General features: G+C 40.3%; 2 protein-coding genes and 3 long non-coding RNA genes across 8 annotated transcripts; 3 read left to right on the top strand and 2 right to left on the bottom strand.

The window, feature by feature from the left end:
* Positions 1–962: 962 nt before the first annotated feature.
* LOC111077032 lies at positions 963–2,723 on the top strand. Of its 2 annotated transcripts, none has more exons than XR_005967992.1 (4): positions 963–1,003; positions 1,946–2,364; positions 2,427–2,552; positions 2,607–2,723. It is a non-coding gene; the product is annotated as an uncharacterized LOC111077032 (long non-coding RNA). The 2 variants fall into 2 exon arrangements; XR_005967993.1 differs by lacking the exon at positions 963–1,003 and adding an exon at positions 1,808–1,892.
* Positions 2,724–3,482: 759 nt separating this feature from the next.
* Positions 3,483–6,126, top strand: LOC121404437 (glycogen phosphorylase-like). The gene is made up of 3 exons (XM_041593895.1): positions 3,483–4,033; positions 4,106–5,712; positions 5,786–6,126. Exons 1-3 carry the CDS (start codon positions 3,535–3,537, stop codon positions 5,930–5,932), a joined length of 2,253 nt encoding a protein of 750 aa, XP_041449829.1. The 5' UTR covers positions 3,483–3,534; the 3' UTR covers positions 5,933–6,126.
* A 252-nt stretch (positions 6,127–6,378) lies between these two features.
* On the bottom strand, positions 6,379–7,280 carry LOC111077035. The gene is made up of 3 exons (XR_002608102.2): positions 7,239–7,280; positions 6,768–7,185; positions 6,379–6,705 (listed from the first exon to the last, which is right to left on the bottom strand). It is a non-coding gene; the product is annotated as an uncharacterized LOC111077035 (long non-coding RNA).
* Positions 7,281–9,338: 2,058 nt separating this feature from the next.
* On the top strand, positions 9,339–12,930 carry LOC121404439. Of its 3 annotated transcripts, none has more exons than XR_005967988.1 (4): positions 9,339–9,401; positions 12,123–12,541; positions 12,604–12,729; positions 12,784–12,930. It is a non-coding gene; the product is annotated as an uncharacterized LOC121404439 (long non-coding RNA). The 3 variants fall into 3 exon arrangements; XR_005967989.1 differs by lacking the exon at positions 9,339–9,401 and adding an exon at positions 10,175–10,292; XR_005967990.1 differs by lacking the exon at positions 9,339–9,401 and adding an exon at positions 11,963–12,069.
* A 162-nt stretch (positions 12,931–13,092) lies between these two features.
* On the bottom strand, positions 13,093–21,298 carry LOC111077020 (glycogen phosphorylase). Its single transcript, XM_022371128.2, is given in 5 exon segments — positions 13,093–13,523; positions 13,598–14,041; positions 14,043–15,205; positions 15,278–15,806; positions 20,917–21,298. Coding segments are annotated over 5 exon segments (2,526 nt in total). The 5' UTR covers positions 21,160–21,298; the 3' UTR covers positions 13,093–13,376.
* Positions 21,299–22,513: the final 1,215 nt, after the last annotated feature.

Here is a 22,513-nt window from a genome sequence, read left to right as displayed (position 1 = left end):
TTTGAACTCCCCCCAAACAGCTCGACCAATTTTCGATGACATATTTTGACACTCGCAGAGAAACGACAACGCCAACAACTACATCGAGAATTCACAACAGCTTCGTTCCTCCGTCTCGCATTCGAGTACGAGCCAGATTGTAAATATTACGCTCATCCGAAAGTACTGTTCCAGATGTAATATTCATTTTTCCCTCTTCCTGAATGTCTGGTTGAAGACGATGGCTGGATGATTTTCTCTTGATTAAAGACTTCTTCTGGGCTTCTTCTTCGGCGTTTCTTGGATTGTGGCTTGGTTTGCGATTCGTTGGTTTCGTTCGTTGTAGCAGATTTCGTTTCTGATGATTTTGTTGATTATTTTTGATGATTTCGTTGTTTTTTTGTTTGTTTGTTGTTGTTTGTGTTATTTTTGGCAGTAAAAGTTTGCTTTCCTTATGATTTTTAATCATCTTCCTAAAGTTGCACTTCCTCTGGCCTTAAATTTTGTCATCTTTTGTGGTCCCAATTGTGTCGTCGTCGGTGTGTTATCGACGGGCGCCTTAGAAACTTCCATTGGTCCATGGGATTTACAGATTTACAGTCTTAAATCGTAAACTACTAAAACTATTTAACAACTATACAATACAACTACATATAAAATAAGCATCAAAGTACCAAAAGTAACAATTGGACTGCCTGCAAAGAGAAGAGAAAGCTGCATTATCTTCCTCCTCATCTGTGCCAATCAGAAGATCAACTGGAATCAGGTCCCATCTTCTGGAACAACTGCAAAATCGAACACAAATAAATTCTGAGCTGAATCCTGCTGAGCGGAAACACAACTGGAAGCTGAAAGCTGGAAAATGAGTTGGAAAAAAACAAAACTAGCTCCGAAAAGCAGTCGTGCACTTAAACTTCTACAGCTTCAGAGCACAAACCAAAAACATTTATTCAATACAAAACAAGTTGGAGTTGTAGAAACATCTCCCAAAAAAAACAAAATAAACAACTTCAGGTGACTAAAGGTATGTCGTAAAGAAATAAAAATAGAAATTTAAAATTAAATCAAATATTCCAGATGATTAATAAATTGAGTTCAATGTTTACTTGGGGCAAGTCAAAACCCGAGCCAGCACCGGAAATGACGCTGTGGACACAGGCTATGGGTATGGCACAGGAGCACCGCGCCGATCTGGCACTGGGAGCATTTGTGCTTATATCGATCCTTATTTGTATTTGTATTATTTGTATTATTGCTTCTGCTCCTCCCGATGAACCATCAGAGCCTCCTCAACAGAACATAAAGAAACGTCGAGCCCGCGGAGCCCGCGGACCCCGTTTAGCCCGTTTGCCCAATAAGCAAATCCAAAATTTGAACTGTCATATATTTTAATATTTAAATTAAATATTTGATTTAAACTATATTTATTAGATTTTCGTAGATAGTGGCAATTGTGCGAAAAAAATGTTTGCATTTAAATTTAAACATATTTCAGATTTAAATGAAATATTTGTGTATTCAAATTAAATGAGAGATTCAAATTAAATGACATTCATATTCTAAATATTAAATTCATTTCCAACAAATTATATATATTTTATTTCTTTTAAATTGTCTTATATATAAGATGCCCAGATAGTCTTTAAGCCAATATTTTATGCTGATTTTCACTTGTTTTCAAAGATGGAGGGACTGCAGAATACTTTCATACATTTTTTTATTTAAATATTGTATCCCACATTTTGTTTCCATTTTCAAATCAAAAAACAAAACCAGCTCCGAAAAGCAGTCGTGCACTAAAACTTCTACAGCTTCAGAACACAAACCAAAAACATTTATTCAATACAAAACAAGTTGGAGTTGTAGAAACATCTCCCAAAAAAAACAAAATAAACAACTTCAGGTGACTAAAGGTATGTCGTAAAGAAATAAAAATAGAAATTTAAAATTAAATCAAATATTCCAGATGATTAATAAATTGAGTTCAATGCTTACTGGGGGCAAGTCAAACCCCGAGCCAGCACCGGAAATGACGCTGTGGAACTACGCCGAAATGGTCGTAACTATGGCACAGGAGCACCGCACCACTCTAGAGCTGGGAGCAACTCTTCTGTTTTCGATGATGTTGCTCCTTATTTTAATTAAGGTGTTTATGCCCAGGCGAGCTCAACGTGCTCCTGCTCTTCCTGCTGTGCCGGAAGTCAACCATCGACTGTTGACTGATAAGCCACCAGAGCCTCCTTCACAGATCGTAGCTCCCTACCATCGATACAACTTGAGAAGCACCGTAAAACGTCGAGCCCGTTTAATTGAACAATAGGAAAATCCAAAATTTGAATTGTAATAATATTTTTTATATGGGTACCAAGACGCGAGCGACACAGAGTGAGTTCTTTCAAGTAAAATTCTACCTGTGGAATTTACATATGTTAACTTTTTTATTTCAGTATGAATCCCAACGAGACCATTGACATGATCCCGTTCCTACGCTTGCCTGGAATCGGTAGTATCATTTTCCGTTAACTTTTGAAAGCGATTTCTAAATTGTCCGAAAAGCGTCCCATTATATTTTGGTATATACACACATATTCACCTATTGAAATTAACTGTAGCTTGGATTATCACAGCATTGGATGAGGCTCATTCCTTGAAGTCCTTCAGTTGCAGTAGCTACACCCCAAACCCCACTAAAATCTGGAAATATTCAACATGGTCAGCTGTGTCCTTTGTATCGAATCAAATTTTATTAATTAAATTTAAATTAGTTTTTACATTTAACATTTTTGAGTTTTGGTCTCATTTTTAAAATACGCAAATCGCTGAAATGGTCGTGGCTATGGCACAGGAGCACCGTACCACTCTAGAGCTGGGAGCAATTGTTCTGTTCTCGATGATGGTGCTCCTTATTTAATTAAGGAGGCGTGGAGGCGTGGAGGATCTGATGGTTCATCAGCCATCGGTCCGTGGTTGACTTCAGGCGAAGCAGGAGGAGCGGCACCTCCACAGTCCACAGCGAAGTTTCCGGTTCTGGCTCAGGGTTTGACTTGCCCCAAGTAAACATTGCACTAATTTTATTAATCTGGAATTTTGAATTTTGATTTAGATTTAATTTTAAATTTTTATTTTTTTACGACATACCATTTTTTTCACTTGAGGTACTTTATTTTGTGTTTTTGGGAGATGTTTCTACTTGGAGTTGTGTTGTTTGAATGAATGTTTTTTGGTTTGTGCTCTGAAGCTGTAGAAGTTTAAGTGCACGACTGCTTTTCGGAGCTGGTTTTGTTTTTTGATTTGAAAATGGAAACGAAATGTGGGATACAATATTTAAATAAAAAAATGTATGAAAGTAATTTGCAGTTCCTCAATCTTTGAAAACAAGTGAAAATAAGAATACAAAATTGGCTTAAAGACTATGAAATTGGTATTAAATAATGCTAATGCCTGTAAACGTATTTTATAAATATTTTCCCCAGTCCCAATTTATTTAATAATAATCCCTTCAATCCGCTTGTTAATTTCTTTCAGCGTGTGTACTACCTCTCGCTGGAGTACTACATGGGTCGCTCCCTCACCAACACCATGATCAATCTGGGCATCCAGAGCGAGTGCGAGGAGGCCATGTACCAGATTGGACTGGACATTGAGAATCTCGAGGAGATGGAGGAGGATGCCGGTCTGGGCAATGGTGGTCTTGGTCGTTTGGCCGCCTGCTTCCTCGACTCGATGGCTACTCTGGGCCTGGCCGCTTATGGCTATGGCATCCGTTATGAGTACGGTATCTTTGCCCAAAAGATCCAGAACGGTGAGCAGGTGGAGACGCCCGACGATTGGCTGCGTTATGGCAACCCATGGGAGAAGGCACGTCCCGAATTCATGCTGCCGGTTCATTTTTATGGCCGTGTGATCGATACGCCCGAGGGCAAGAAGTGGGTGGATACCCAGAAGGTGTATGCCATGCCCTATGACAATCCCATTCCCGGCTATGCCAACAATCATGTGAACACGCTGCGTCTGTGGTCGGCCAAGGCCCCAATTGACTTCAACCTGAAGTTCTGTAAGTATCAAATACTGATATTCCCTCCCACCCATACTCCTATTGAGTGATCTCTCATCTCTCGGATTACAGTCAACGATGGTGACTACATTCAGGCCGTGCTGGATCGTAATTTGGCCGAGAATATCTCGCGTGTGCTGTACCCCAACGACAACTTCTTTGAGGGCAAGGAGCTGCGTCTGAAGCAGGAGTACTTCATGTGCGCCGCCACTCTCCAGGACATCATTCGTCGCTACAAGGCCTCGAAGTTTGGTTCCCGGGAGGCGGTGCGCAACTCCTTTGATCACTTCCCCGATAAGGTGGCAGTCCAGCTGAACGATACCCATCCATCGTTGGCCATACCCGAGCTGATGCGCATCCTCATCGATGAGGAGCATCTGACCTGGGAGAAGGCATGGGATATTACCACCCGCACCTGTGCCTACACCAATCACACGGTGCTGCCCGAGGCTTTGGAGCGCTGGCCCGTGTCCCTGCTGGAGTCGATTCTGCCCCGTCATCTGCAGATCATCTATCACATTAATTTCCTGCATATGGAGAATGTGAAGAAGAAGTTCCCCACCGATCTGGATCGCATGCGTCGCATGTCGCTCGTGGAGGAGGATGGCGATAAGCGCGTCAATATGGCCCATCTGTCGATTGTGGGCTGTCATGCTGTCAACGGTGTGGCTGCCATTCACTCGCAGATCCTGAAGGATTCGCTCTTCCATGACTTTTACGAAATGGATCCCAGCAAGTTCCAGAACAAGACCAATGGCATCACGCCACGCCGCTGGCTGTTGCTGTGCAATCCGGGTCTGTCCGATCTGATTGCCGAGAAGATCGGTGACGAGTGGCCCGTGCATCTGGATCAGTTGGTGGCCCTGAAGAAGTGGGCCAAGGATCCCAACTTCCAGCGTAATATCGCACGCGTGAAGCAGGAGAACAAGCTGAAGCTAGCCACCTTACTGGAGGCTGACTATGGCGTAAAGATCAATCCCTCTTCGATGTTCGATATCCAGGTGAAGCGCATCCACGAGTACAAGCGCCAGCTGCTCAACTGCCTGCACATCATTACCCTGTACAATCGCATCAAGAAGGATCCCACAGCCAGTTTCACGCCGAGGACCATCATGATCGGTGGCAAGGCCGCACCCGGCTACTATGTGGCCAAGCAGATCATCAAACTGATCTGTTCCGTGGGCAATGTTGTGAACAACGATCCCATTGTCGGAGACAAGCTGAAGGTCATCTATTTGGAGAACTATCGCGTGACGCTCGCCGAGAAGATCATGCCCGCTGCGGATCTGTCCGAGCAGATCTCTACCGCCGGCACAGAGGCCTCCGGCACTGGCAACATGAAGTTCCAGCTGAACGGCGCCCTCACCATCGGCACGCTGGACGGTGCCAATGTGGAGATGGCCGAGGAGATGGGAATGGATAACATTTTCATTTTTGGCATGACCGTCGAGGGGGTGGAGGCCCTCAAGAAGAAGGGCTACAATGCCTACGACTATTACAATGCCAATGCTGAGCTCAAGCAGGTGATCGATCAGATCCAGGGCGGTTTCTTCAGCCCCGGCAATCCCAATGAGTTCAAGAACATTGCCGATATTCTGCTCAAATACGATCACTACTACTCGCTGGCCGATTTCGATGCGTACCTGAAGGCACAGGATCTGGTGTCCAAGACCTACCAGGTAAATATTCATAGCTAATAATTTGCCTGTAACTCTCTTTCTAAACTCTATTTGTCTCTCTGTGCGTGTGCAGAACCAAGCTAAATGGCTGGAGATGGCTATCCATAATATTGCGTCCAGTGGCAAATTCTCATCGGATCGTACCATCGCCGAGTATGCACGCGAGATTTGGGGCGTGGAGCCCACCTGGGAGAAGCTGCCGGCTCCCGAGGATCAGTAAAATAAATCAATTAACATTTTGCATATTATGTTAATATTGATTAACTTTACTTTTTGTTAAAGTCAAAGTCTAAAAATTTTAGGAGCCAAAAAGCAACACCAACTAAAGCTAACCCTTGGGCCGCTCAGTGCCCACAAAACCCCGAATTGTTAATATTTTATTTAATAAAAATCCAATATAAACTATTAAAAAAACGCTCTCTAATCTAAATGGAAGTAAAGCCGCTTTACTATGGAAACGAATCACAGGAGCAGCGACTGGCCCTGGCCTCAAACCAAATAAAACACCTCAGGAAAACTTTCAAAGTTAAAAAATTATTAAAGAAAATAAATAGCAAAAGAAATACCAAAACAAAGAAGTTGAATAACCCAACAAAATATAGTCGAACGCTTTCGTCTAGTAATCGGATATGCGTGTTTTAAAAATGAGATCAAAACTCAAAAATGTTAAATGTAAAAACTAATTTAAATTTAATAAAATTTGATTCGATACAAAGGACACAGCTGACCATGTTGAATATTTCCAGATTTTAGTGGGGTTTGGGGTGTAGCTACTGCAACTGAAGGACCTCAAGGAATGAGCCTCATCCAATGCTGTGATAATCCAAGCTACAGTTAATTTCAATAGGTACATATGTGTGTATATACCAAAATATAATGGGACGCTTTTCGGACAATTTAGAAATCGCTTTCAAAAGTTAACGGAAAATGATACTACCGATTCCAGGCAAGCGTAGGAACGGGATCATGTCAATGGTCTCGTTGGGATTCATGCTGAAATAATAAAGTTAGCATAAGTAAATTCCACAGGTAGAATTTTACTTGAAAGAACTCACTCTGTGTCGCTCGCGTCTTGGTACCCATATAAAAAATATTATTACAATTCAAATTTTGGGTTTTCCTATTGTTCAATTAAACGGGCTCGACGTTTTACGGTGCTTCTCAAGTTGTATCGATGGTAGGGAGCTACGATCTGTGAAGGAGGCTCTGGTGGCTTATCAGTCAACAGTCGATGGTTGACTTCCGGCACAGCAGGAAGAGCAGGAGCACGTTGAGCTCGCCTGGGCATAAACACCTTAATTAAATAAGGAGCAACATCATCGAAAACAGAAGAGTTGCTCCCAGCTCTAGAGTGGTGCGGTGCTCCTGTGCCATAGTTACGACCATTTCGGCGTAGTTCCACAGCGTCATTTCCGGTGCTGGCTCGGGGTTTGACTTGCCCCCAGTAAGCATTGAACTCAATTTATTAATCATCTGGAATATTTGATTTAATTTTAAATTTCTATTTTTATTTCTTTACGACATACCTTTAGTCACCTGAAGTTGTTTATTTTGTTTTTTTTGGAGATGTTTCTACAACACCAACTTGTTTTGTATTGAATAAATGTTTTTGGTTTGTGTTCTGAAGCTGTAGAAGTTTTAGTGCACGACTGCTTTTCGGAGCTGGTTTTGTTTTTTGATTTGAAAATGGAAAGGAAATGTGGGATACAATATTTAAATAAAAAAATGTATGAAAGTATTCTGCAGTCCCTCCATCTTTGAAAACAAGTGAAAATCAGCATAAAATATTGGCTTAAAGACTATCTGGGCATCTTATATATAAGACAATTTAAAAGAAATAAAATATATATAATTTGTTGGAAATGAATTTAATATTTAGAATATGAATGTCATTTAATTTGAATCTGTCATTTAATTTGAATACACAAATATTTCATTTAAATCTGAAATATGTTTAAATTTAAATGCAAACATTTTTTTCCCACAATTGCCGCATCTACGAAAATCTATTAAATATAGTTTAAATCAAATATTTAATTTAAATATTAAAATATATGACAGTTCAAATTTTGGATTTTCTTATTGGGCAAACGGGCTAAACGGGGTCCGCGGGCTCCGCGGGCTCGACGTTTCTTTATGTTCTGTTGAGGAGGCTCTGATGGTTCATCGGGAGGAGCAGGAGCACGTTGAGCTTTCCTGGGCATAAACACCTTAATACAAATAAGGATCGATATCAGCATAAATGCTCCCAGTGCCAGATCGGTGCGGTGCTCCTGTGCCATACCCATAGCCTGTGTCCACAGCGTCATTTCCGGTGCTGGCTCGGGTTTTGACTTGCCCCAAGTAAACATTGAACTCAATTTATTAATCATCTGGAATATTTGATTTAATTTTAAATTTCTATTTTTATTTCTTTACGACATACCTTTAGTCACCTGAAGTAGTTATTTTATTTTATTTTTTTTGGGAGATGTTTCTACAACTCCACCTTGTCTCGATTGACTAACTGTTTTTGGCATGTGTTCTGAAGCTGTAGAAGTTTAAGTGCACGACTGCTTTTCGGAGCTGGTTTTGTTTTTTGATTTGAAAATGGAAAGGAAATGTGGGATCCATGTATGTAGGTATCACTTTTTAGCCAATGTTTAAATATTCTCTAGCATATACAAATCTGGTGTCACGGTGATTGTTTGAACTCCCCCCAAACAGCTCGACCAATTTTCGATGACATATTTTGACACTCGCAGAGAAACGACAACGCCAACAACTACATCGAGAATTCACAACAGCTTCGTTCCTCCGTCTCGCATTCGAGTACGAGCCAGATTGTAAATATTACGCTCATCCGAAAGTACTGTTCCAGATGTAATATTCATTTTTCCCTCTTCCTGAATGTCTGGTTGAAGACGATGGCTGGATGATTTTCTCTTGATTAAAGACTTCTTCTGGGCTTCTTCTTCGGCGTTTCTTGGATTGTGGCTTGGTTTGCGATTCGTTGGTTTCGTTCGTTGTAGCAGATTTCGTTTCTGATGATTTTGTTGATTTTTTTTGATGATTTCGTTGTTTTTTTGTTTGTTTGCTGATGTTTGTGTTATATTTGGCAGTAAAAGTTTGCTTTCCTTATGATTTTTAATCATCTTCCTAAAGTTGCACTTCCTCTGGCCTTAAATTTTGTCATCTTTTGTGGTCCCAATTGTGTCGTCGTCGGTGTGTTATCGACGGGCGCCTTAGAAACTTCCATTGGTCCATGGGATTTACAGATTTACAGTCTTAAATCGTAAACTACTAAAACTATTTAACAACTATACAATACAACTACATATAAAATAAGCATCAAAGTACCAAAAGTAACAATTGGACTGCCTGCAAAGAGAAGAGAAAGCTGCATTATCTTCCTCCTCATCTGTGCCAATCAGAAGATCAACTGGAATCAGGTCCCATCTTCTGGAACAACTGCAAAATCGAACACAAATAAATTCTGAGCTGAATCCTGCTGAGCGGAAACACAACTGGAAGCTGAAAGCTGGAAAATGAGTTGGAAAAAAACAAAACTAGCTCCGAAAAGCAGTCGTGCACTTAAACTTCTACAGCTTCAGAGCACATGCCAAAAACATTTATTCAATACAAAACAAGTTGGAGTTGTAGAAACATCTCCAAAAAAAAATAAAATAAACAACTTCAGGTGACTAAAGGTATGTCGTAAAGAAATAAAAATAGAAATTTAAAATTAAATCAAATATTCCAGATGATTAATAAATTGAGTTCAATGTTTACTTGGGGCAAGTCAAAACCCGAGCCAGCACCGGAAATGACGCTGTGGACACAGGCTATGGGTATGGCACAGGAGCACCGCAACGATATGGCACTGGGAGCAATTGTGCTCTTATCGATCCTTATTTTGATTAAGGTGTTCATGACCAGGAAAGCTCAACGTGCTCCTGCTCCTCCCGATGAACCATCAGAGCCTCCTCAACAGAACATAAAGAAACGTCGAGCCCGCGGACCCCGTTTAGCCCGTTTGCCCAATAAGAAAATCCAAAATTTGAACTGTCATATATTTTAATATTTAAATTAAATATTTGATTTAAACTATATTTATTAGATTTTCGTAGATAGTGGCAATTGTGCGAAAAAAATGTTTGCATTTAAATTTAAACATATTTCAGATTTAAATGAAATATTTGTGTATTCAAATTAAATGAGAGATTCAAATTAAATGACATTCATATTCTAAATATTAAATTCATTTCCAACAAATTATATATATTTTATTTCTTTTAAATTGTCTTATATATAAGATGCCCAGATAGTCTTTAAGCCAATATTTTATGCTGATTTTCACTTGTTTTCAAAGATGGAGGGACTGCAGAATACTTTCATACATTTTTGTATTTAAATATTGTATCCCACATTTTGTTTCCATTTTCAAATCAAAAAACAAAACCAGCTCCGAAAAGCAGTCGTGCACTAAAACTTCTACAGCTTCAGAACACAAACCAAAAACATTTATTCAATACAAAACAAGTTGGAGTTGTAGAAACATCTCCAAAAAAAACAAAATAAACAACTTCAGGTGACTAAAGGTATGTCGTAAAGAAATAAAAATATAAATTTAAAATTAAATCAAATATTCCAGATGATTAATAAATTGAGTTCAATGTTTACTTGGGGCAAGTCAAAACCCGAGCCAGCACCGGAAATGACGCTGTGGACACAGGCTATGGGTATGGCACAGGAGCACCGCAACGATATGGCACTGGGAGCAATTGTGCTCTTATCGATCCTTATTTTGATTAAGGTGTTCATGACCAGGAAAGCTCAACGTGCTCCTGCTCCTCCCGATGAACCATCAGAGCCTCCTCAACAGAACATAAAGAAACGTCGAGCCCGCGGACCCCGTTTAGCCCGTTTGCCCAATAAGAAAATCCAAAATTTGAACTGTCATATATTTTAATATTTAAATTAAATATTTGATTTAAACTATATTTATTAGATTTTCGTAGATAGTGGCAATTGTGCGAAAAAAATGTTTGCATTTAAATTTAAACATATTTCAGATTTAAATGAAATATTTGTGTATTCAAATTAAATGAGAGATTCAAATTAAATGACATTCATATTCTAAATATTAAATTCATTTCCAACAAATTATATATATTTTATTTCTTTTAAATTGTCTTATATATAAGATGCCCAGATAGTCTTTAAGCCAATATTTTATGCTGATTTTCACTTGTTTTCAAAGATGGAGGAACTGCAGAATACTTTCATACATTTTTGTATTTAAATATTGTATCCCACATTTCGTTTCCATTTTCAAATCAAACAACAAAACCAGCTCCGAAAAGCAGTCGTGCACTAAAACTTCTACAGCTTCAGAACACAAACCAAAAACATTTATTCAATACAAAACAAGTTGGAGTTGTAGAAACATCTCCAAAAAAAACAAAATAAACAACTTCAGGTGACTAAAGGTATGTCGTAAAGAAATAAAAATATAAATTTAAAATTAAATCAAATATTCCAGATGATTAATAAATTGAGTTCAATGTTTACTTGGGGCAAGTCAAAACCCGAGCCAGCACCGGAAATGACGCTGTGGACACAGGCTATGGGTATGGCACAGGAGCACCGCGCCGATCTGGGACTGGGAGCATTTGTGCTTATATCGATCCTTATTTGTATTTGTATTATTTGTATTATTGCTCCTGCTCCTCCCGATGAACCATCAGAGCCTCCTCAACAGAACATAAAGAAACGTCGAGCCCGCGGAGCCCGCGGACCCCGTTTAGCCCGTTTGCCCAATAAGAAAATCCAAAATTTGAACTGTCATATATTTTAATATTTAAATTAAATATTTGATTTAAACTATATTTAATAGATTTTCGTAGATGCGGCAATTGTGGGAAAAAAATGTTTGCATTTAAATTTAAACATATTTCAGATTTAAATGAAATATTTGTGTATTCAAATTAAATGACAGATTCAAATTAAATGACATTCATATTCTAAATATTAAATTCATTTCCAACAAATTATATATATTTTATTTCTTTTAAATTGTCTTATATATAAGATGCCCAGATAGTCTTTAAGCCAATATTTTATGCTGATTTTCACTTGTTTTCAAAGATGGAGGAACTGCAGAATACTTTCATACATTTTTGTATTTAAATATTGTATCCCACATTTCGTTTCCATTTTCAAATCAAACAACAAAACCAGCTCCAAAAGCAGTCGTGCACTAAAACTTCTACAGCTTCAGAACACAAACCAAAAACATTTATTCAATACAAAACAAGTTGGAGTTGTAGAAACATCTCCAAAAAAAACAAAATAAACAACTTCAGGTGACTAAAGGTATGTCGTAAAGAAATAAAAATATAAATTTAAAATTAAATCAAATATTCCAGATGACTAAGAAATTGAGGTCAATGTTTACTTGGCGCAAGTCAAAACCCGAGCCAGCACCGGAAATGACGCTGTGGAACTACGCCGAAATGGTCGTAACTATGGCACAGGAGCACCGCACCACTCTAGAGCTGGGAGCAACTCTTCTGTTTTCGATGATGTTGCTCCTTATTTTAATTAAGGTGTTTATGCCCAGGCGAGCTCAACGTGCTCCTGCTCTTCCTGCTGTGCCGGAAGTCAACCATCGACTGTTGACTGATAAGCCACCAGAGCCTCCTTCACAGATCGTAGCTCCCTACCATCGATACAACTTGAGAAGCACCGTAAAACGTCGAGCCCGTTTAATTGAACAATAGGAAAACCCAAAATTTGAATTGTAATAATATTTTTTATATGGGTACCAAGACGCGAGCGACACAGAGTGAGTTCTTTCAAGTAAAATTCTACCTGTGGAATTTACTTATGCTAACTTTATTATTTCAGCATGAATCCCAACGAGACCATTGACATGATCCCGTTCCTACGCTTGCCTGGAATCGGTAGTATCATTTTCCGTTAACTTTTGAAAGCGATTTCTAAATTGTCCGAAAAGCGTCCCATTATATTTTGGTATATACACACATATTCACCTATTGAAATTAACTGTAGCTTGGATTATCACAGCATTGGATGAGGCTCATTCCTTGAGGTCCTTCAGTTGCAGTAGCTACACCCCAAACCCCACTAAAATCTGGAAATATTCAACATGGTCAGCTGTGTCCTTTGTATCGAATCAAATTTTATTAAATTTAAATTAGTTTTTACATTTAACATTTTTGAGTTTTGATCTCATTTTTAAAACACGCATATCCGATTACTAGACGAAAGCGTTCGACTATATTTTGTTGGGTTATTCAACTTCTTTGTTTTGGTATTTCTTTTGCTATTTATTTTCTTTAATAATTTTTTAACTTTGAAAGTTTTCCTGAGGTGTTTTATTTGGTTTGAGGCCAGGGCCAGTCGCTGCTCCTGTGATTCGTTTCCATAGTAAAGCGGCTTTACTTCCATTTAGATTAGAGAGCGTTTTTTTAATAGTTTATATTGGATTTTTATTAAATAAAATATTAACAATTCGGCGTTTTGTGGGCACTGAGCGGCCCAAGGGTTAGCTTTAGTTGGTGTTGCTTTTTGGCTCCTAAAATTTTTAGACTTTGACTTTAACAAAAAGTAAAGTTAATCAATATTAACATAATATGCAAAATGTTAATTGATTTATTTTACTGATCCTCGGGAGCCGGCAGCTTCTCCCAGGTGGGCTCCACGCCCCAAATCTCGCGTGCATACTCGGCGATGGTACGATCCGATGAGAATTTGCCACTGGACGCAATATTATGGATAGCCATCTCCAGCCATTTAGCTTGGTTCTGCACACGCACAGAGAGACAAATAGAGTTTAGAAAGAGAGTTTCAGGGAAAAAAATTAGCTATGAATATTTACCTGGTAGGTCTTGGACACCAGATCCTGTGCCTTCAGGTACGCATCGAAATCGGCCAGCGAGTAGTAGTGATCGTATTTGAGCAGAATATCGGCAATGTTCTTGAACTCATTGGGATTGCCGGGGCTGAAGAAACCGCCCTGGATCTGATCGATCACCTGCTTGAGCTCAGCATTGGCATTGTAATAGTCGTAGGCATTGTAGCCCTTCTTCTTGAGGGCCTCCACCCCCTCGACGGTCATGCCAAAAATGAAAATGTTATCCATTCCCATCTCCTCGGCCATCTCCACATTGGCACCGTCCAGCGTGCCGATGGTGAGGGCGCCGTTCAGCTGGAACTTCATGTTGCCAGTGCCGGAGGCCTCTGTGCCGGCGGTAGAGGTCTGCTCGGACAGATCCGCAGCGGGCATGATCTTCTCGGCGAGCGTCACGCGATAGTTCTCCAAGATAGATGACCTTCAGCTTGTCTCCGACAATGGGATCGTTGTTCACAACATTGCCCACGGAACAGATCAGTTTGATGATCTGCTTGGCCACATAGTAGCCGGGTGCGGCCTTGCCACCGATCATGATGGTCCTCGGCGTGAAACTGGCTGTGGGATCCTTCTTGATGCGATTGTACAGGGTAATGATGTGCAGGCAGTTGAGCAGCTGGCGCTTGTACTCGTGGATGCGCTTCACCTGGATATCGAACATCGAAGAGGGATTGATCTTTACGCCATAGTCAGCCTCCAGTAAGGTGGCTAGCTTCAGCTTGTTCTCCTGCTTCACGCGTGCGATATTACGCTGGAAGTTGGGATCCTTGGCCCACTTCTTCAGGGCCACCAACTGATCCAGATGCACGGGCCACTCGTCACCGATCTTCTCGGCAATCAGATCGGACAGACCCGGATTGCACAGCAACAGCCAGCGGCGTGGCGTGATGCCATTGGTCTTGTTCTGGAACTTGCTGGGATCCATTTCGTAAAAGTCATGGAAGAGCGAATCCTTCAGGATCTGCGAGTGAATGGCAGCCACACCGTTGACAGCATGACAGCCCACAATCGACAGATGGGCCATATTGACGCGCTTATCGCCATCCTCCTCCACGAGCGACATGCGACGCATGCGATCCAGATCGGTGGGGAACTTCTTCTTCACATTCTCCATATGCAGGAAATTAATGTGATAGATGATCTGCAGATGACGGGGCAGAATCGACTCCAGCAGGGACACGGGCCAGCGCTCCAAAGCCTCGGGCAGCACCGTGTGATTGGTGTAGGCACAGGTGCGGGTGGTAATATCCCATGCCTTCTCCCAGGTCAGATGCTCCTCATCGATGAGGATGCGCATCAGCTCAGGTATGGCCAACGATGGATGGGTATCGTTCAGCTGGACTGCCACCTTATCGGGGAAGTGATCAAAGGAGTTGCGCACCGCCTCCCGGGAACCAAACTTCGAGGCCTTGTAGCGACGAATGATGTCCTGGAGAGTGGCGGCGCACATGAAGTACTCCTGCTTCAGACGCAGCTCCTTGCCCTCAAAGAAGTTGTCGTTGGGGTACAGCACACGCGAGATATTCTCGGCCAAATTACGATCCAGCACGGCCTGAATGTAGTCACCATCGTTGACTGTAATCCGAGAGATGAGAGATCACTCAATAGGAGTATGGGTGGGAGGGAATATCAGTATTTGATACTTACAGAACTTCAGGTTGAAGTCAATTGGGGCCTTGGCCGACCACAGACGCAGCGTGTTCACATGATTGTTGGCATAGCCGGGAATGGGATTGTCATAGGGCATGGCATACACCTTCTGGGTATCCACCCACTTCTTGCCCTCGGGCGTATCGATCACACGGCCATAAAAATGAACCGGCAGCATGAATTCGGGACGTGCCTTCTCCCATGGGTTGCCATAACGCAGCCAATCGTCGGGCGTCTCCACCTGCTCACCGTTCTGGATCTTTTGGGCAAAGATACCGTACTCATAACGGATGCCATAGCCATAAGCGGCCAGGCCCAGAGTAGCCATCGAGTCGAGGAAGCAGGCGGCCAAACGACCAAGACCACCATTGCCCAGACCGGCATCCTCCTCCATCTCCTCGAGATTCTCAATGTCCAGTCCAATCTGGTACATGGCCTCCTCGCACTCGCTCTGGATGCCCAGATTGATCATGGTGTTGGTGAGGGAGCGACCCATGTAGTACTCCAGCGAGAGGTAGTACACACGCTGAAAGAAATTAACAACCATATTCAAGGGATTATTATTAAATAAATTGGGACTGGGGAAAATAATTCTATAATACGGTTACAGGATTGAAAAAATCCTCATGGATTATTAGCATTATTTAATACTAATTTAATAGTCTTTAAGTCAATATTTTATGATAATTTTCACTTGTTTTCAAAGATTGAGGGACTGCAGAATACTTTGATACATTTTTTTAAATATTTTATTCCACATTTCGTTTCCATTTTTTTAAACCAAAAAAAAAAAAAACAAAACCAGCTCCGAAAAGCAGTCGTGCACTTAAACTTCTACAGCTTCAGAGCACCTGCCAAAAACATTTATTCAATCAAGAAAAGTTGGAGTTGTAGAAACATCTCCCAAAAAAAAAAAATAAAATAACTACTTCAGTCACCTGAAGGTATGTCGTAAAGAAATAAAAATATAAATTTAAAATTAAATCAAATATTCCAGATGACTAATAAATTGAAATCAATGTTTTCTTGGCGCAAGTCAAAACCCGAGGCAGCACCGGAAATGACGCTGTGGACACAGGCTATGGGTATGGCACAGGAGCACCGCAACGATATGGCACTGGGAGCAATTGTGCTGTTATCGATCTTTATTTTGATTAAGGTGTTCATGACCAGGAAAGCTCAACGTGCTCCTGCTCCTCCCGATGAACCATCAGAGCCTCCTCAACAGAACATAAAGAAACGTCGAGCCCGCGGAGCCCGCGGAGCCCGTTTGAGTGCCCAATAAGCAAATCCAAAATTTGAACTGTCATATATTTTAATATTTAAATTAAATATTTGATTTAAACTATATTTAATAGATTTTCGTAGATAGCGGCAATTGTGCGAAAAAAATATTTGCATTTAAATTTAAACATATTTCAGATTTAAATGAAATATTTGTGTAATCAAATTAAATGACAGATTCAAATTAAATGACATTCATATTCTAAATATTAAATTCATTTCCAACAAATTATATATATTTTATTTATTTTAAATTGTCTTATATATAGATTCAATTTTAAATAAAATGATTTTAACATGCCCTTTTCTTTCGCGAGTATAATTCTAGCAATCATAAACCTGAAACACTTCGATAAACACTCAAAAATAAACCCAACCATAAATTATGTACCCTCTTTAGTGAATTAAAGAGCGTATCTTTAAAGAATTTAAGAGAAAAGTTTAAAGAGTTTAAACGAGAAAGGGAGAGAGAGAGAGAGATAGTTGGCTTTAGATGATCATTCCAAACAAAGCAGAAACCGGTTTTGTTTTGCCCGTGAATTATTATTCGCCAAGTGCAAGGTTCCATTACGCCTTAGCCCAGGCTCAACTGTACAGCATGCACCCGTACAGCTATATGCACATTGCCACCTGATAAGGAATCGTATCGATCGATCGATCGGAGACTCAGTTGGTGTGGGTGCCGGTGCCGGTATGCCAGATGTTTACCCCACAAGGTCACCCAGTGCTCTCCAAACGAACATTGCCATTATCAATAACTGGAATCGTTTGCTAATTTCAGGGCAGCCTTAGTGGAAACTATTAATAGAGGTTATATTCCATTGGGTTAGCGATTCGATCCGATTCTTATCGGTTGCCCGCTGATTGCCGTAATGTTACAAGGGCATTGGATTGTTTGTAGCAACAGTTATCAGGGGGAAGTGCACTTTGTATGATTGAATGCACAGCATGAATCAAATGAATCGGAATGGAATGTGAATCTATCTGCTGCACCCATCTCTGGTCAATGCTAGGGTTATGATGATCAGCTTCATCATCGTTGGCAGTGTCGCCACTTAAAGGCACTAATCCCCAAGCTCCAAGGTATGCGACTATGCGGCGAACATTCCCTTATCAGCGGCTAATATGTAAACTATGCCCTAAAAAAGCGCATACCCCAGGCGCATGCTGGCCTGTTGCTGCCTGCCCCACATCTAATTAGTCTGAGATTTGTTTGAGGGATCTTGTTTGTGCATAATACTCGTAGCACGTCTAGGTGAAACGGAGGTTAAAGGGTTGAGATTTATGATAAGAAAACATTTCGCAAAACATTTAGACAAGTTACCTATAGATTTTGGGGTGTGGGGTACAAGGTACAAAGAAGTAATGGACATTGAAATGTAATTAGTTGTGGGATGAAATTAGTAGAATATTTGCTATATATTTTTATAGACTTTTGACAGTAATATGCTTGAATACTATTGGTTCGATTTGGTTCCCAAAGTATCATTAGTTGGACGTGGGAATACAAAGGTTGTATGATGAAAAGTTAAAAAAATGTAGAAGAAAAGTTAGTTATAGAGTTTCAGACATTGAGAATGGGATATAATGTTTCAAAGCGGCGAGGAAGGTACACCCCAGTCATTAAATATATTATTAAATATAAATATATTAAATATATTTGCTATTGCAAAGTTCGTAAGCTAAGGTTTTCCCCCTCGCTTAGATAAAAGTTGAGCAGTAGATTTTATTTAGATCACCTAAAAATTCCCCTCATTATGAGCAGCACGTCTAAGCATGACCCTACCTCACTCTCAAAATCTGTATAAGCTTTCTTCGCTTATCTTATCAAAAGCCGGTCGAAACGTAAATTTTTGGGTCAATATACTTCGTAAAAGCTCTTCAAGTCATTCAACTTTACATGTTCCCTACCATTTCACATAGCTGCAGATAGCTGTAGGGCCTTTGGCAAACGTTCTGGCCCAAACCGAAAGCAAATTATAGCCAGACATCTGTTTATTTGTTGTTGTTGTTGTTGTTTGCTGCGGCTTTTGATAACAACAAATGATATTTGTTAGCTTTTGTTTTTCCTATATGTATATCATGTATAGATTGGCTGCATTATAACCACAATATACGTATATGTTAAAGTTTAGCAGATGTGCATGAGGAAGCGCCATAGGGGTAATTTAATAGTTTTGCTGTTTCGGCATTAAACAATCATTGATGCCTGATAGCCAAAGGGGTATTAGTTTAATTGACTTTCCATTAGGTGATAAGTCGTGGAAACATATGGAGGAGATTCAGTGGCACAAAGTTTCCACTTAGGAAACTTACAGAGATCTCTTCCATTCTTTTCACAGCCAGCGGAGGTTATCAAACCCAATGAACTTTCTTCAATTTACATAGCAGTAAATTACCGCAGATTGGAATAGATAGATACAATGAAAGTGGACGTACTCGTAAAGTGCTTTTTCAATTAGATCCAACTCTGGACACAAGCACAACAGCTGTTCAAGTATCCATGAGATAACATCAACCCCATGCGTGCTCCCTCTCCCACTCTATGTCTCTCTCTCTCTGCTCTGATGGTTGCGTGACTTAATTGCATTGTATGTAACTGCCCAAAAACTAAACAAAAACATCGAATCTATTAATGGGTAACATAAAAATTCCATAAAACTGAACGTAAGGGAAAAATTGAACTCAACCAAATGATAAACGACCAGCCAGCGCATACAATCCCATCCCATTCCCCAAAAAGTGTACCCGAAATAAAAATAAAAGAAAAACCTGCAAAGAAATATACATATACATATATACCCAGAAATTTTCCTTGATATTTTTGTCAGGCGGCGTCCGACAAGGGGGGCAAAAACGCTTTCGTTTTGTTGTTAATAACCTTTGATTGACCTTGAAAATATGTGTGTCGGTCGGTTGTTGTCTATATTAATGCCAACTATACCTAGCTTGTTGTTGCCACACATAGAAGCAACAACAACAGCAGCAAGTTCTCCTCGAAATTAGTTAAATTGAAAGAGTCCAAAAAATATATATGTATGCACTACACCCGGAAAGTTTTTTCTTTTGGGTGTCGAAATTGGTGTGGCGCACCAAATATTTGTGCTCAATGAATAATTAATAGATTGGTGAAGTTCTGGTTGTATCTGTGAGATATTAAGGGGGGGTTGGGCACCAAATTGAAAGAGATTTAAGCTGACATTCAGACAAGGACAAAAAGTTGTCATGCTGCAAAAAATATTTGCTAATGAAAAGCTCTCACGCTTTGGGCACGTGTTGAGTAACTTGTGTATCTGATGGATACGGTTGGTGGAGCCGGTAATAAAATATACGTGTATGTATGTATGTAAAAGTGGCAGAATAAAATAGAGCTAAGCTTGGGCGTATTTTCTACGAATTTAGCTACAAAATGTATCAATATTTCTAGTGCGGATATCTTCCATTAGCCCTAGAAATGTTGAAAGAAAAGAAATTGAGATGTACACTCAAGCAAATTGTATGCCAATTAAGTTGGAAACATTTGTCAATGAGAGACGACACTGGACTTAGCTTTTCTCAAGTAAAACTAAAAAACATACAAAAGGAAGCCTCTTTCAGCGACAAAGCTAATATACTTAATAGATATTCACTTATAGATATAGTGTGTATATGTAGTTATAGATTCTATAAGCAGCACGGCGACAGCTGAGAAGCTATTTATAAGCTGTTTAGCCCACAAATCAGCTGCTAGAGCAGAACACTCTCAGTAACCGGCATTTCATCTTGCTGTGCCTTTTGGTTACACCTCCCCCCAGCACCAAAAAAAAAAAAACAACAACCAATTTTGTGTGCAGTGAAAGTATTGCAATGGGAATTTTGGGCATTCTCTCGTCACACATCATTCTCACGTTTTTGGCATTGATCCCAATTGCAGCAAACAGATCTCTATGGGACATGTTGCCAGAAGAAATTGGTGTGCAATTAGGCAAGAGGCGAGAGATAATTGCGAACGGGTAGGAAAACAAAAGCGAAGGAAGTGCAGCAAGCGAACAGATGTGAAAAATAAATTTGGCCACCGAAGCGGACAGCGCAATAAATTGGCGGATAACAGGCCGCACCAAAAAAAAAAATGTCGTAATAGCCAAATAAAAATGAAATATAAAGTAAATTGGATCGAATTTCTGAGGCGCCCTTTAGCCTGGAGCCCACAAATTCCGGCGCCAAAGTTAGGTTAGGGGAGTTTCTCTATGTTTTGTTTGTTTTTTTTTTTTGGAAATTTCCATGAAGGTGGGCCCCGTAAAATCAATAGTCCGCCCTGGAGTGCGTGCGGTGGGCGGTGGGACGGAGGTAATAAATGTCATCCGCAATCTCACCTTGGGATCCTTCTCGTAGTAGTGCTGCTGTGTGCGTATCCAGCGTCCCACCATGTTGTCCTTGACGGTGTTCGCCAGGGCAAAGTAATAATCGCGCAGCGTGGCCACATTGCGATCCTTCACCAGGGTGTAGTGGAGATGGCGATTGAAGTTCTTCTTCACTTCGGTCACATTTCCCACCTCGGCTATGCCGCGCACTGAGATTTGCTTGCGTCGATCCGCGTCCGATTGGGGCTTCGACATGGTTGTCCTAGTTATATACGGTATATGACTCTTTTTTTACAATTTATATATATACTATATATATTTAGGCAGATTCTGTTCCGATGCGTGGGTGCGCGTGTGTGGAAAACGGAAAAGCGAATGCGACAAGAATCGAACAAGAAACCAAGAGGACCGTTCGCTGCCAATTCCGGAGCACTTCTCAGACGACGCTGTGACATTAGCTTTTGTTTTTTTTCATCAAAAGCTTTCTCGCGCTCTCTTGTAAAAATATACATACCACACAGTGACACACACGCGCACACACAGTGGTTCTTATCAGCTCTCCCAGAGCGTAGCAGAGCAGAGCGTCACTTGCATTCCGTCATTATGCACTCTCTGGCACACAATCTTCATTATGTTGCTCACTCTCCCACCCTCGCTCGCTCGCGTGCTCTTCGGAGTTATTCTCTCTTTGCCCCAGTCACCTTGTACGAAGGTCATACATGCGTATTTTATTTTTTGTTTGTGTGTTTCAGCGCGAGCATAGTCATGCTTTTTGTTCTTGTTTGGGCGGTAGGGCTGCAAAAACATCGATGTTAACATCGATTCCGTCGATGTTTTTATAATTGTGCGATGCATCGATGGTTTTTTTTGTATCATCTACGTTTCACTGCATTCACTGACATGAGGCATTTGTTTTGTTTTGTTTATCTCAATTTGGTTGGTGGTTCCTTCGGTTAAAATGGACAAGTTTTTGCGCATATCAAGTTAGTAATGAAACACAATTTGGTTCTCTTGCGCAATGCTCAAATAAATATTTATCAGTTCCAGCAACCGTTTTTATCAACGAACCAATGGCTAAATGACGAATAGATCTCAAACAAAAATTAATAGTTTTAAGAAATGAGTCAGTATTATTGTTTTTTTTTTAAGAAATTGATTTTTTGTTTTTGCTAATTATTTTAAGCAATGAAGCTGAATTTATGTAATTGTGTGTTTGCTGTTGTTTTTACAAATTTCTAGGAAATTTTTTTATTTTTTAACAATTTTCGATGTTGAAAACATCGATGTTTCCACCATCGATGATTTTGCAGCTCTGTTGGGCAGCAGCAGCTGGTGTGTGGTGGTGCCCTCTACGACTGCCTGTCAAATGGAAAGCTTTGGAACCAGCTGTTTAAACGCGCTCTGTTTAGGGTTGACAGCCTAACTAAATTCTGGAAGGCGCCAATTATTTAAATCTTTGATTTGAGGCTACATTTTTAGTTACGAATTTTAGTTCGTAACTCTATATATTTAATGCTATATTCTTTATTCTTGAATATCCTAAAAAATAGACAAACGGGCCCATGTCCGTCCAAAAAATACTTTTTGGAAAGTTGCGGGCCCAACTGCC

The sequence above is a fragment of the Drosophila obscura genome, unplaced genomic scaffold (assembly GCF_018151105.1).
Source record: "Drosophila obscura isolate BZ-5 IFL unplaced genomic scaffold, ASM1815110v1 contig_200, whole genome shotgun sequence".
Classification (NCBI taxonomy): Eukaryota; Metazoa; Arthropoda; class Insecta; order Diptera; family Drosophilidae; genus Drosophila; species Drosophila obscura.
Note: the sequence above shows the minus strand (reverse complement) of the source record. Positions and strands in the feature narration are given on the sequence as shown.

Coding starts and splice junctions, on each gene's coding strand:
- LOC121404437 (XM_041593895.1), top strand. CDS start 3,535: ATGGGTCGCTCCCTCACCAACACCATGATCAATCTGGGCATCCAGAGC. Junction 4,034..4,105: donor TGACTTCAACCTGAAGTTCT/GTAAGTATCAAA, acceptor CTCGGATTACAG/TCAACGATGGTGACTACATT. Junction 5,713..5,785: donor TGGTGTCCAAGACCTACCAG/GTAAATATTCAT, acceptor GTGCGTGTGCAG/AACCAAGCTAAATGGCTGGA.